The following is a 13,173-nucleotide window of genomic DNA, read 5'->3' as shown; positions in this document are numbered from 1 at the left end:
GGGTGGAAACCAACCAACCAAACGTACGATGCCACCGAGACTTCCCCAGGTTTATTCCAACGTGGCAACGCACCGGGGCAATACGGCAATGGCTTCGTTTGTGTCAGTGGAAGGAAAGCTTCGCATTCCCGAGAACAACGGCTGGAGAAGAAGTTGAGGGGGGGGGGCATCTTACAGACTGAAACCGTTATAGCGTGAAATAGTCCGGGGTAAAAAAAACATGGGGGGAGGTTACGTAAAGCACATATTTGAAATTAGAATTGGCCAATGAAGCGAATCCATCTGCTCTGTACAATTGAATACACAGAGAAAGCTACGTATAGAAGCCTGCGTAGAGAAGCCTGCACAGAGATAGCTACACAGAGAAGCAGAGTGTGTGATAGAGGGCACTGCACCGGATGACATTCAACTAACGGGAGGGTAATCGTAATCGTCACCCGTACAATCCCACCACTTCCTAATCTGGATTAGGTATACGTGTGTTGACGTCGGTTAACCGTTCTTGTTTAGTAACACGCAAACGATGATATCATCTTCGCCTGTACGTCCTTCTCCCAGGAAAACAACGAGAAAAAAAAAACACGCATCCTTCCCGTGCAGAAGGAGGGACCCCCACGCAACTCTCGCACGGAAGAGATACCCGTCTTACCAGGCGAGTCCAGCTCTCGTACCCAGAATGGCAGGAACTCGAAACCACGGGTTAGTCACAGCTTTTGTTGTCCATATCGTGGTGTGTGTGTGTGTGTGTGTGCCTGTGTGTTTCTACAACAGCAGACACAAGCGTGGTTTATGACCCACCGTTAGTGGATTGTGTAGTCTGTTTTCCACAGCTCTTTGTAGTTGGTCTAGTATTCCTCCCGTGGTATCGGGATTTTCTACCTGCTTCCCTCTCTCTGCCTACAACGGCCACCAGCCTACAGGGTTTACCAGCCTGCGGACCATCGGCTCAGCCTAGCGGCTCCCTTCTAAATCCCAACCTCCCAGCCTGCAATTTGGAACTGTTTCAGCCCAGCCTGGCGCCGCCGAAAGTGAAAAAAAGAAACCATAAACTCCCGGTTCGCACAACACATCCTGGGGTGCATGTACCTCTGTGACCAAAGCGATGACTGTTTGGATGACTTTGATAACATGAGACGGTTGTGGGAAGGTTAGGATGAGTTTGCTATTACTCACTTTACAAGATGCGTCATTTGTGTCATGTGCTGTGCGTTTTCTCCCTTCCCACCACGGGTTTCGTTGGAAAATCACCGGGTATGACATATTCGTCTACGCTGTGGAATGAGCTCACCTCATGTGTATATAAACCCCCTAACATCTCTCTTGAGGTTGTAAGATTCGTATAGATGTGTCTCCATACTTGACAATAACAAAGTTATAACAAAGTTACAACAAAGCAAATCAACACACACAGTCTAAAATGAAGTTCCTCGTATTATCTGCCGAGCCACAACAACCATTCGTCATTCCAAACGTGTCACCTGTTAGCAGACCATCGAGTGTGTCGTCGATCAGTGCGAACCAGGAGCCATCTTCCAGATCAAACAGTGTTAGTGAAAAGCTATTGTGATTCGCATGAAATGCGACTGCTTGCATAGTTCTACTTTCATTTCAGCCGACATCCTGATAACCCCAGGATGTCGATACGTTTCTTGCTAGGGGAGGATTTGAGTTTTTCCGTATGATTTCTAATACAGTTTTTTGGTTTCAATTGGTATTTTAAACAAGATGTAGTGCCTCGTTTGTATGTCTTAATTGAGCTATATACTGGGGGGATGTCCTTGTTGGCCACATCCATAATGAAGACAAGCTTATTTCGCCGTTGAAAACAGTTAGAAGAATGGATAGAACTCGTTGTACTTCTTTGTGTAATATCCTGTGCCCAAAGCACCAAGAACCGTCAACACCAATGGGATTGGCTTCTTGAAGCGAGTTGGCACTCCACGGGCAATTCCAGCAGCGAGTAGCAGAACTGAAGAGCCCAACGCCAGTTCCAAACCCCAATCAGCGTTCTTACGCAACAGATAACCCGCAGCACCGTAGGCCACGGAGAAGGTCAAGCCAGCGGCGAGTGATGGAATAGAACCTTTCTTGCTGATTCACGACAAAAGACGCTTTATTAGTATGCTTCACACCTGGGAAGGCTATTTTTCTGTTCTTGAACTTACAGGTAACCAGCGACACCACCGGCCAAGAGAAGGGCAGAAAGAGTATTAGAAGGATGATCCTAGCAACACAATGTTAGTACAGCCGGATCAGCAGTTAATACGAATCACCTACCATGGTTTCGTGTGCTAATTGTTTGTATTGTTTGACGAGTCTACGTCCATCAGCTGAAAAGGGGTCGTTTGTACGGGAAATTTTTCCACCCTTCGCACACGGAGTTAAGAGACGGGCCTCACCACTGCGCCACAGCAAGATGAGGCAGCACGAGGAAAGTTGGGCGTTCGACTCTCCGTGGTCCCCCAAACCATCGAACAAGAGAACATACGCTAAAGACATTGTAAGGGACTTTTTGAGGCTACGATGGCTGGGGACAATTGCGCCCTATTTAAAGCCAGTTTAGCTGTGTCTTGCTCATGGGAGTACGAAGCTTTGTTTCGAGCTAAGCAGCTAACTCAACCATGTCTGATTGTAACGAAGACCAGTCGCCGAAGCCCATGAATCAGAAGCTGTTACTACTCAAGCTGAAGCGTATTAACGAGTTAAACGATAAGCTGAAAGGTGTACTGGCAAGGGACCGGATCTACGCTTCCAATGCCTCGTATTCGATCATCAACTATACACAGCAGTCAAGGGACTATGTACTACCAGAGATCTGGGGCTACATGTCACCTGGAGAGAACACTTTTCGAAACGGGAACAGAGCACCACGTCAGTCCCGTGGTTCCACGGGCAGCTCACCAGGTGGATGTTGCACCATAGTATAGCGTGTATAAGTACCTTAACCGTGTTGTCTCTGTTCTTGTTGTATATCAAAATCCAGACGGTTTGGGCCTTCAGAACGTGTTCCATCTGGCAGCTGCTCATCTTCACCACACCCGCAGTCGTAGTCCTCAATGATGTGCGAACAGTCGTACAAGTCGTGTCCGAGTCTTTCGTTCACTTTGTTGTGGATGTGACACCCCCACACCGCAGCAGTCTGTCTCGAAGACGTCTGTGGTGGGTATTTCTTCAGCAGTTTGGCGAAATGACGAGCACAGTCTCCACACGGATACACTTTACCAAAGTAGAAGATGTACTGCTCGAGGTACGACCGTTCTTCACTGCTTGGATTTTCAGGGTATCTCGCCAGAATCGTATGCAGAAGCTATCCAATGGTCAATTGTCAGTAATGAACACACGTGGAAACCTACTCGCTTACTCACTTTCCATGCAGCGTTGCCCAGCTCAGCTCTTTGATAGTGATGTCAGTACTAATCGCACACACAAGGTGGTACAACAGAAAACCACTCACTTCAACGTCTCATTGGCCATCTTTGGCATGAAGGGCTCCACATCGAGCGTCTCTGCAGCAGCCTCAGAGCCCACGTCCTCGTTGTTCACCAGAAGTTGCGTCTGGAACCCTTCAACTGCTGGCTCTTCATTGTGGGCCGGCACTGCAGCTGAGCTCTCAGGGCTCAACGGCTTGGGCTCAGACAACGTCGCAGTTGACGATGTGAAGAAGTACAACGAGCCCACGATCACAAGCGACAGCACAAAGCTCTCAATTGGTCTTTTTATAAACCTCATCGTATATCTATGCCTTTGTTATTGGAGTTGTACTCTCACCACTGGTTATTATGTGCTGTGTGTAAGCTCTGTTCAGGGTGAAATTTCCCCAGCGGAGGGAGCATCACGGCACTTTTTCAGTGTCTCTTGGGTGCTTCTACGCCTTGGACATTTCAGCAGGCTCAGACAAGCAGGCCTAGACAAGCAGACTTAGCAGACTCAGCAGGCAGAAGCGATGTCACAGAGACCCTCGGTGAACGAGTCTGGGGTTCCTTCGAGCCGAAGACCCCAGGGCATTGATTATGTCCAGATCAACAAGGCCAGGGAGATGTTCGCCGGCACAACGAGGGCAAGGGCAAGGCCATCGGCGGCAGCAGCAGGGACAGGAGCAGTGCCACCAGCAACGTTCAAGCAGCCGGACAGAGTGCCACAGGTGGAGGCTGTGGAGCCTCCAATTGACACCATGGGCATCCAATCGCCATTTGTTGTCAACGTGCCGGCGAGTGAACACGATAAGGCCAACTGTACAAACACCCAGTGTATCCACTGCGGACGAGTCATCATACCATCACCCGTGGCCAGTTTCCCTCTAGTTGAGACTCCTAGCATATCTGTCGGCTCGTGGGAGATCTACACCACGAAGCAGCCGATTCTGACGAGTGACGAGATCGACTTGGAGAACGAGAGGTTGGGGATACCGGTTCCGGAGATGATCTTTGGTCATAACAAGGTGGAGATCAAGAACAAGGAGTTGGGCTTCTCCATATCGTTCAACACTCCAGATGCACTGAGTCTTGTGGATACCACTGGCACGGATCTGATCCAGGTGTCGTACTCGAAGGAGTGGTTTAGCACCAGAAAGACCAACGGCGAGGACGTGAAGGGCATTGTGAAGCCGTTTGATTGGACTTATTCCACGACGTATCGTGGTTCCTTGCCAGATGGTGTTACTATGGAGGAAACAGAGAACGAACACATTCCGTTGGATAAGCTAAAGAGGCCTGATCCGATCCTGTTCTTTGATGACATGGTTCTCTACGAGGACGAATTGGGCGATAATGGGATCTCCGTCTTGAGTTGCAAGATTAGAGTCATGTCAGAGAGACTACTACTGCTACAGAGGTTCTTCATGAGGGTGGACAACGTTTTATTCAGGGTACGAGACACTAGGGTGTATGTCGACTTCCACGAGAACAAAGTCATTCGAGAGTATAAGGAACAACAAGGCACGCATCAGCAAGTGATGAAGAAGATTAGCCCATTGAGTGGTGATCCACGCTCATTCCTCAGAGACCAGAATTGGATAGCACAGAGGTTGCCTGTGGAGAAGGTTATAGTTGACGTTTTCGCAAACCATTAACATCAAGACAAGGATTTGATCTCTTTGATGAAATTTAAGTCTTCCCTTGTAGCAGATTGAGATTCCTCAATCAGCTTCAGCTTGTCTGAAGCCAGCTTGTGCAATGTGTCATTTCCAGACTCCTTTGTAGTCGTCAGCAACCCACTCCAACCCCTAACGAGGTTGGAACACAGCTCAACACTTCTGGCAAAGTACTTGATACTCAGCTCGAGGTTGGTCTTTTTCGAGCGATCTCTCTGGTACAAGGCATGGTATAGCTCACCGAGACGTGCACATACGTAGTAGTTGAAAGGCTGTATCAACAGCACCTCTTGGAAGCACCATATCGCTTTGTCAACGTTTGCCAATTGGTAGTAAGTCTCGCCCAATTCTGACCACGTTTCAACGTCCAGAGGAGTGAAATCCAGCAGACCCAGCAACAGCTCAACGTATTTCTTGTCCCTGTTGGAGCTATTCAGCGAGATTCTCTTCTTCAGGCTTTGTAGCTCATCACCTGGTCTCTTCGAGAGGTATTCAATGGCAGCCTGTGTTCCCTCCGTGGCTTGGAGATACGTGGCCTTCAGAGACGCAATTCTTGGGCTCAGATCGTCTCCAAACTTATCAACGAGCAGCTGAAGACAGTTTCTGGACTCCTTGTCCTTGCCCATGATCAAGGACAGGTAGAATCCAAGCTCAATCAAGTCGTAGTACTCGACATCAGTCAGCCTATCGATTTCAATGTTGAGCACTTCCCGTAGCTGTTCGTGTGTTTTTACAGTCTCTTCCGGGCTGAACTGCGTGAAGATCCCGGAGTGGTGGATCTCAAGAAGCTTCTGCGTGATACCCGACATCTCCTACGAACAAACAACCACGCCCTGTCACTGATTCCCGTTGTAGATGCTCTTCCATTGATTGGAAACTCATCACCAAATCCACACATTCTCTCCTGCTCTCTTCCCGTTCCCTCCCGGCTCGTCCCTCCCCGCCCGGTACACTCCGAGCAGAATAGGCTCTGCTTGGTGGCGGTGAACAGTGGGCGCTCAATAATGGTGGCGTTGGAAAGTGGGCGGGCAGAGCGCCTGCGTAGCGCGTTTCGCTGGAGGGGGAGGGCCACAGCGACAAGGGCAAGAAAAAACTTTTCAGTATGGACAACGGTCTCTGGTGGAAGAGGCAAGCGAAGAGCAGTGAACAGAGAACCACACCAGAGAAGGTTGTTTCCAGTGAACAGAGAGCCATGTCGAACATCAACATCTGCCGTGAGAACACGGATCCGTTCTACCGTTACAAGATGCCTGCGATCCAGTCCAAGACTGAGGGACGTGGTAACGGTATCAAGACTGCTGTGATGAACACAGCAGAGGTTGCGCGTGCTCTGGGCAGACCACCAGCGTATATCATCAAGTACTTTGGTTTCGAGCTCGGTGCACAGACGTCGATCAACGAGTCCACGGACCGTTACCTGGTGAACGGTGTGCATGACTCCAACAAGCTCCAGGACACGTTGGACGGGTTCATCAACAAGTTTGTGCTGTGTGGGTCGTGTAAGAACCCAGAGACCGATATCATCATCACCAAGGATGGTAACCTGATCAGGGACTGTAAGGCGTGTGGTCAGAGAACTGACATCGATCCTCGTCACAAGTTGGCGTCATACATCTTGAAGAACCCTCCGGAGTCTGCCAAATCCTCGAAGAAGAAGAAGGCTGCAACTGCTTCTGCCAACGTTGTTGGTGGTGGTGTCTCCATTTCCGACCTTGCCTCTGGTAAGAAGAAGGAGAGCAGCAGCAACGGCAACGAGAACGAGAACGATGAAGGTGCGGACTCTGACGACGACGCACTCACCAGAAAGATCAATGCTGAGGCGTCCAATCTTCCAGATGCCCAACCAATCGCAGATGACGACTGGGCAGTTGACGTCTCTGAAGAGGCCGTCAGAAGAAGAGCACAGGAGCTAGAGAACTTGAACTTGAATGACCAGAAATCAGAGTTCGACCAGTTGGGAGAATGGCTGTTGGAGTCCGAGGACAAAGATGACCTCCCATCTGATGTTGAAATCTACAAGAAAGCTGTCGACCTGGATATCGTTGACGATGAAAAGACCGTCCAAGTTTTGGCTCAAGTACTGTTTGACGAAGACATTGTCGATGAGATTGAACAGCACCAAGGCTTGTTGTCCAAACTGATCACAAGCCCAGCCCACGAGAAGGCCTTCTTGGGAGGATTGGAGAGATTCCTAGGATTGGATCATCCAGAGTTGCTACCACAGATCTCAAAGGTGCTGTTAAAGGTGTATGAGTCAGACTTGGCTTCAGAAGCAGTGATCATAGATTGGGGCTCAAAGATCTCAAAGAAGTACGTCTCCAAGGATATCTCCAAGAAGGTTAAGAAGGCTGCGAAGCCATTTGTCAAATGGCTTGAAGAGGCTGAAGAGGAATCTGATGATGAGTGAACAAAATAGCTACATAAGTTTTGTATATTAAAAGGAAAGATCGTATGCTGTTTGTTCTTCAACATTTGTTCATTAAAGCTGTAATCAAAAATTAGATGGGGCTCTAATCTTCTTCAACTGCTTCTTGTTCTTCTTGTTATGCTTCTTTGCACCAGAACTTGAGCCTTCAGCTGATCCCTGTTGCTTTAGATGGAACGGCGTTACAAATTTGCCCTTGACGCTATTCATCTGAAAGAATTCTCTATCCAAGTCCTCTGTAGCGTTGTAGATGGCAGCCTGGCTACCTCCATGGTTCATAGTCTTGGATTTTGTAGTCTCATCACCTGCAACGTGACTAGAGAACGACAATGCCTCGAGGTCCTTCGATAGATCAACATTGTTCAAGCCTTTAGATCTAGCAGCACTCAAGATTTGATCCCTTCTGTTCTCTGCAAGGGAGTCTATGGTGTATAACTCTTTGTTGAATTCACGCTTGAAATCATCAGTTAAAGGTTCTCCATCCAATGACGGTGGAGGATGGACATACAGCAGTTTACCGTTGACGTAGTCCTTCAAAATATATCTAGCAGATCTTGGCTCATCAGCACTACCAAAACCTTGAGTCATATAACCTCTTGCTCTAGCATAGGCAACGAGCAATTCCTGTGCAGTTGGAATACCATCACCACCATCCTCAATTGGTTTTATTGGGATTGCGATACCGTAAACAGCTTCTAAGAAGTACTTTGGGATTCTCTGTGCAACCAACTGGGTAGGACCGGTATACTCTCTAAGTTGATCGATTGGCAAGACACCTGAACAGACCAGTTCACCATTCGTAAAGGCAAAGTTTGGGAAGACAAGACCTGGACAATCACAGAGAAGCACTTTATCAGACAGATGGATGGTTTGGAAATGTTTCGTCTTACCAGGAGTTGACGACACGGAAACCTTCTTAGCCCCAATCAAAGCATTGATGGTCGAGGACTTACCGACGTTTGGATAACCAACAAGACCAATCTGTAGAATAGGATCAGAACCGTTCTGTGGTACGGTTAAAGGTTCTGGAGCTTCGGTCATGAACAGTTCTTCCAGCTCTTCAATCTTCAAGATTCTAATATCTTCATCAGCAACGGCATCTTCTTCAGTTTCCAAAATCTCTTCACCATTGGCCTGCTTCTCCAAGCGTTCATTAGCTTCAAATGCACTGAAGAATGTATAGTTTATACCCTTTGCCTTGAAATAGTTAGCCCAAGCTTTTCTCTGATTTGGAGTCAGGAGATCGGCCTTGTTAACAAGAAGCAACGACTTCTTTCTCTCGTCCAGCTCTTTGACGTATACATCCAAATCTGGTGATCTGAACAACAATGGGTTTCTAGCATCGACAATCTGCACAACAAGGTCCGATCTTTCGACAACTCTCCACAGCTGTCTCCAAACCTCCAAATTTCTCTCAAATGGGGTCAACAAGAGGTCGTTATTCTCCTGTAGTCTGGCAAGATCTCTTCTCCAGTTTAAAAAGGCCTCTTTCTCTTGTCTGTCGATTTGAAATTTGGTTTGAGATTCATCCCATTCAGGTCTTCTTGGAACTGTAAGCTTATTCTCGTGCTGCTGTTGTACTTCACGGATCTTCTTCTCCTGTTCCTTAGTTAACAGATATGGATTCACAGAGGTATCAACCTTTATGATCTTCACCTGGGCGTACTTGTCAGCCGTGAAATCAGTGTCGGCCAGCTCCGCGGTGTTCAAGAACTCGTCAAGCGCATTTTCCTGGGTAACGGATCTCAGCTTGACCCAGTTGGCTTCGTGCTTGTCCGTGGTGAAACGCATCTCACCGTCAGGCAAGAACTCCACCCTGTTCTCATTGGCACGAGCGTTTTGGATCGAACGACCAAGACCAATGGTGTTCTTGTTCTTGTGATGCACCGGCTTAGGGCCCTTTGGAGCTTTCCACTTCTTTGGAGCTTCTTTTGGAGGCTTGACGACGCAGGTTAGTGCTGTAGCATATGATGAGAAGACAGAACACACTCACCATTATATAAACTTCTTCTTATAGCTGATAAAGCAACCTTTCTTTCTATAAAAGATGGAAGTGAAGTAAACAAATGAGAAGACATAATAATTTTTTTTCACTAGCGGGTCATCGCTTACGTAAGCATGTGGCAAGGGCACATAACCGCATGTCTGTTTTAGGAAATTACAGGATCAACTCAAACGTCGTATGGAAGACATGATTGGAATCTAAGGAGTTGGTATTAGCGACGCGATGAAAGTGTATACGACGATGCTGGCGATTCCAGAAGGTGAGGATGAGTATATGTACGCCATTGTAAGCCAATTCGGTTACTGATCGGTTTTGAAGGAAATAACCATGTCTCTGATATGATGATTAGGTTCTCTACGGATGACGAGGTGGAGCCTATGACTGAGGGCAGCAAAGGGGGTTGGCAGGTTGATGTACGTGCATCTAATGGCACTGTGATGTTTCATGGGACTCTGAAATCGGATGAACTGGAAGAGATCCGTCATATGTCCAATAAGATGGACAGATATGACTGGGCAGTGCTTTTCTACAAAGTTTGCTTTAGACAGCTGGCTGGGGACGATTCCAAACGTTATGAGCTGAATGCTCGGCTAGAAAGGAGCCCCAGTGGTGGTTGTAGGATGAGCGTGGATATCAACGTGGTTTTGGGTAAATCAACGGCTACTCAACTGAGACAGAAACTTGGTGGGTTTACGCTTGATGAGGTCTCTGAGTCCGAGGTTGATGAGGAGTACGATCTGTTCACATGGACAAGAGAGATTTGTCAAAATCGAGACCACTACATGGATGAGGTTGATCGTCTGGAACGAGAGAACAAGAAGCTAAGCACACAGTTGGACGAGTTCATGGCTCAGGAGCAATTGAGCGTTGATAAGCTTGTTGAGCAGGAGGAGCATCAGTTGATGGTGTTTACCAGACTGATTAACGATATGAAAGAGCAGTACATCAAGTTACAGACCACTGGCGACTCCGAAGACGTTGATGATCTGATCAACATGGAAAAGATCATGCGCATTAGTGAGGAGGTGAGACTGGGAGATGTCAAGTTGGGAGATACTAAAACAACAACACCGAAGAAACGTGTCAAGCTGAAGAACACTTCGAACGGGAAGACCACAACCACACACGCTGCTCTCAAGACTGACAGCTTCACCTCCAAGCCGAACCAGCCAGAGGAAACGTCTTCGTCCATAACTGAAACCCATGGTCATTCCAACGCTCTGAAGCTCGAACTCACTAGCGACCCCCATCCCTCCAGTGATAACCACCAAGAAAGCGAACTCGAAGAGACCATTGAAGATCCTGAAACCACAGAGGAACAGGACACCGATTACTCTGGAGAAGACACCGACTATGAATAGAACTCCCGCACAGCTCATCACATCCAGACACCCAAGATGGCGCACCCGCGTCGTTTCCACGGTGATCGCGCAGAGGGAGATGCACCCAGCGTGTGTCCCGAAACCAAAAGCCGCGTTTTCCGTTTTGGGACAATACCGAGAAACCGTTTTCCCTCGTTTTTTTTTTTTTTTGTCCACGCGGTGCTAAGTTTGGAAGATTTTTCTCTTCTTCTTCTTCTTCTTCTTCTTTTACAACTTCCCCCATCTTTGGTTTTCTAGACGAGCTGTTCCTTTCCTGTTCATACAAATCATCCAGCCAGTTTGCGTGGTGTGATTGAAAGAGCTTGACGCCGTTTTCTGCTCTCTGTCGTACCGGCTTGTTTGGATTGTTTCGCTTCACTTGTTGGCTTGTTTTCATACCTTGTGGAACATAACTTTGAGTACCATCGTTGTTGATCTGGTGAAATTAAAGCACGGTTATACACGGCCCGGTTGTGTGTCTCTTCTTGTCCACAAGCTTCACTTCTTTTGTTCATTTTTTCTTTGCATTGGATTACCGAACCCGCACATTGTCACTCTATTTCAGTTCTTTTGAATAATTACTCGCACGCTTCGCTTTTCTTTCAGTTCATTTCCCAGACCACTTGACGATCCTTCATCGCTAATATCCACTCGAGATGCAGTCAATGTATAACTGCGACATGCCTTACACGCAGATGGTGCCACAGCACGTTATTGTTGGCTCACCTCAGCTGAATGGGTACACCCCAGTGATTCCGCAGGCGAAGGAATTCCCATGCCAGGACGAGAACGCCATGGATGAGTACGAGTATAACCAGCAGATGCAAGCTTTACTCGAAGGCTCCATGCAGAATCTGTCTATGAGCGATGAGGACGACCTGCAGTACCCTGGCCAGTTTGTGCCTCCTCAATTCATCCAAGAGCCTCAGATGGAGGCGAGATATGGCTCAACGTCCAATTTGTCCACTTCTGGTGCAATGTCCCAGGGAGGCATCGATTTCAACTCGGCACCAAGTAGAACCGTCTACTTAGGTAACGTGCCGGGTTACATCACCCCAAAGGAGCTGTTGGACCATGTCAGATCTGGTGTTATCGAGAGTGTTCGTTTCCTTCCAGAAAAGATGTGTGCATTCATTTCATTTCTGGACGAGTCCAGTGCCTTGCTGTTCCACTCTGACGCCACTTTGAGAAGGCTAACCATCAAAGATAACGACATCAAGATCGGATGGGGTAGAAACATCCCAATAAACCCGATGGTTTTGAGCAGGGTTCAAAGAGATGGTGCCACCAGAAACGTCTACATCGGGAACCTCACAAAGGACATCACAGAGGCCAAATTGGACAAAGACATGCAACAGTTTGGCGTCATTGATACTATAAAGATCATCCCTGAAAAGAAGATTGCGTTTGTCCATTTCTGCTCAATTGCCTCTGCTATCAAATGTGTGTCCACTTTAACTACCAAGATGCCTGAACAGTACGGCAAGATGAGAATCTTTTACGGGAAGGACCGTTGTGCATTCATAACAAAGACTCAGCAGCACAACGCTGCTCAATACTTGGGACTTGCACCGGGGATGGAGCATCTAGTGACGACAGCAGATAGAGAATTCATATCATCAACGTTGCTAAAGCAAAGTGCCGCAGCAGCAGCGATTGCTACCACAGCTGGTGGTGCAAACAATCTGGGTAACAGAACCATCTATTTGGGCAACTTGCCAAAGAATGCCAAACTAGACGAGATCTGTAACACCATCCGTGGTGGGTTGCTGGAACACGTTAAGTATTTCCCTCTACGTCATGTTTGCTTTGTCACTTTCATCGATCCAATTGCAGCTGCCCAATTCTACGCAATGTCACAACTCCACGGGCTCTCTTTATACATGAAGAAGATCAAAGTCGGCTGGGGTAAACACTCTGGACCTCTCTCTGTTGAGTTGACGCTTGCAGTCAGTTCTGGTGCCTCGAGAAACATCTACATCGGTAACATTGACGTTGCAGACCCTAAGTTCTCCGAGGAAGCACTGAGAAAGAGATTCGAGGAGTTCGGCACCGTGGAACAGATCAACTATCTAGCTGATAAGAACTGTGTCTTTGTCAACTTTGCCAACATTTCCAACGCCATCGTGGCCATCGACAAGATCAAATTGGATCCAGATTTCAAAGATCTAAAGATCAACTTTGGTAAGGATAGATGTGGCAACATCCCAAGACAGTTTGTCAGAAAGTCGCTCTAATCGTTATATAGTACTTCGTATTATACACAATATTCACCTTAGCTGGTGTAAGTGAG

General features: G+C 47.6%; 10 protein-coding genes across 10 annotated transcripts; 6 read left to right on the top strand and 4 right to left on the bottom strand.

The window, feature by feature from the left end:
• Positions 1-347: 347 nt before the first annotated feature.
• CYBJADRAFT_15954 (uncharacterized protein) lies at positions 348-879 on the top strand. Its single transcript, XM_020213474.1, has one exon. It carries the CDS (start codon positions 524-526, stop codon positions 791-793), a length of 270 nt encoding a protein of 89 aa, XP_020069574.1. The 5' UTR covers positions 348-523; the 3' UTR covers positions 794-879.
• Positions 880-1,829: 950 nt separating this feature from the next.
• Positions 1,830-2,224, bottom strand: TMH11 (Tmh11p; the record flags this gene model as incomplete). The annotated part of the gene is made up of 2 exons (XM_020212843.1): positions 1,830-2,091; positions 2,166-2,224. Coding segments are annotated over 2 exons (321 nt in total), but the record flags the coding sequence as incomplete, so codon positions are not given.
• Positions 2,225-2,636: 412 nt separating this feature from the next.
• Positions 2,637-2,927, top strand: STE18 (Ste18p; the record flags this gene model as incomplete). Its single annotated transcript, XM_020212108.2, has 1 exon — positions 2,637-2,927. A coding segment is annotated over one exon (291 nt), but the record flags the coding sequence as incomplete, so codon positions are not given.
• Positions 2,928-2,941: 14 nt separating this feature from the next.
• Positions 2,942-3,389, bottom strand: ERV2 (flavin-linked sulfhydryl oxidase; the record flags this gene model as incomplete). Its single annotated transcript, XM_020212850.1, has 2 exons — positions 2,942-3,307; positions 3,366-3,389. Coding segments are annotated over 2 exons (390 nt in total), but the record flags the coding sequence as incomplete, so codon positions are not given.
• A 647-nt stretch (positions 3,390-4,036) lies between these two features.
• TIP41 (Tip41p) lies at positions 4,037-5,068 on the top strand (the record flags this gene model as incomplete). The annotated part of the gene is made up of 1 exon (XM_020212829.1): positions 4,037-5,068. One exon carries the CDS (start codon positions 4,037-4,039, stop codon positions 5,066-5,068), a length of 1,032 nt encoding a protein of 343 aa, XP_020069570.1.
• Positions 5,069-5,070: 2 nt separating this feature from the next.
• Positions 5,071-5,898, bottom strand: EMC2 (Emc2p; the record flags this gene model as incomplete). Its single annotated transcript, XM_020212839.1, has 1 exon — positions 5,071-5,898. The coding sequence occupies one exon, from the start codon at positions 5,896-5,898 to the stop codon at positions 5,071-5,073; it is 828 nt and encodes a 275-aa protein (XP_020069569.1).
• A 383-nt stretch (positions 5,899-6,281) lies between these two features.
• TIF5 (translation initiation factor eIF5) lies at positions 6,282-7,496 on the top strand (the record flags this gene model as incomplete). The annotated part of the gene is made up of 1 exon (XM_020216902.1): positions 6,282-7,496. One exon carries the CDS (start codon positions 6,282-6,284, stop codon positions 7,494-7,496), a length of 1,215 nt encoding a protein of 404 aa, XP_020069568.1.
• An 84-nt stretch (positions 7,497-7,580) lies between these two features.
• LSG1 (ribosome biogenesis GTPase LSG1) lies at positions 7,581-9,510 on the bottom strand (the record flags this gene model as incomplete). Its single annotated transcript, XM_020213754.1, has 2 exons — positions 7,581-9,452; positions 9,508-9,510. 2 exons carry the CDS (start codon positions 9,508-9,510, stop codon positions 7,581-7,583), a joined length of 1,875 nt encoding a protein of 624 aa, XP_020069567.1.
• A 223-nt stretch (positions 9,511-9,733) lies between these two features.
• CYBJADRAFT_185590 (uncharacterized protein) lies at positions 9,734-11,051 on the top strand. Its single transcript, XM_020217178.1, has 2 exons — positions 9,734-9,778; positions 9,838-11,051. The coding sequence occupies exons 1-2, from the start codon at positions 9,742-9,744 to the stop codon at positions 10,878-10,880; spliced, it is 1,080 nt and encodes a 359-aa protein (XP_020069566.1). The 5' UTR covers positions 9,734-9,741; the 3' UTR covers positions 10,881-11,051.
• An 806-nt stretch (positions 11,052-11,857) lies between these two features.
• On the top strand, positions 11,858-13,117 carry MRN1 (Mrn1p; the record flags this gene model as incomplete). The annotated part of the gene is made up of 1 exon (XM_020216901.1): positions 11,858-13,117. The coding sequence occupies one exon, from the start codon at positions 11,858-11,860 to the stop codon at positions 13,115-13,117; it is 1,260 nt and encodes a 419-aa protein (XP_020069565.1).
• Positions 13,118-13,173: the final 56 nt, after the last annotated feature.

This window comes from Cyberlindnera jadinii (genome assembly GCF_001661405.1).
Source record: "Cyberlindnera jadinii NRRL Y-1542 unplaced genomic scaffold CYBJAscaffold_10, whole genome shotgun sequence".
NCBI lineage: Eukaryota > Fungi > Ascomycota > Saccharomycetes > Phaffomycetales > Wickerhamomycetaceae > Williopsis > Williopsis jadinii.
This window is presented reverse-complemented; position numbering and strand designations above follow the sequence as displayed.

What these genes read in the sequence shown, in the direction of transcription:
- CYBJADRAFT_15954 (XM_020213474.1), top strand. Translation starts at nt 524, where the DNA reads ATGATATCATCTTCGCCTGTACGTCCTTCTCCCAGGAAAACAACGAGA.
- CYBJADRAFT_185590 (XM_020217178.1), top strand. Translation starts at nt 9,742, where the DNA reads ATGAAAGTGTATACGACGATGCTGGCGATTCCAGAAG. An exon ending in GATGCTGGCGATTCCAGAAG is followed by an intron (nt 9,779 to 9,837) that starts GTGAGGATGAGT and finishes TCGGTTTTGAAG; the next exon opens with GAAATAACCATGTCTCTGAT.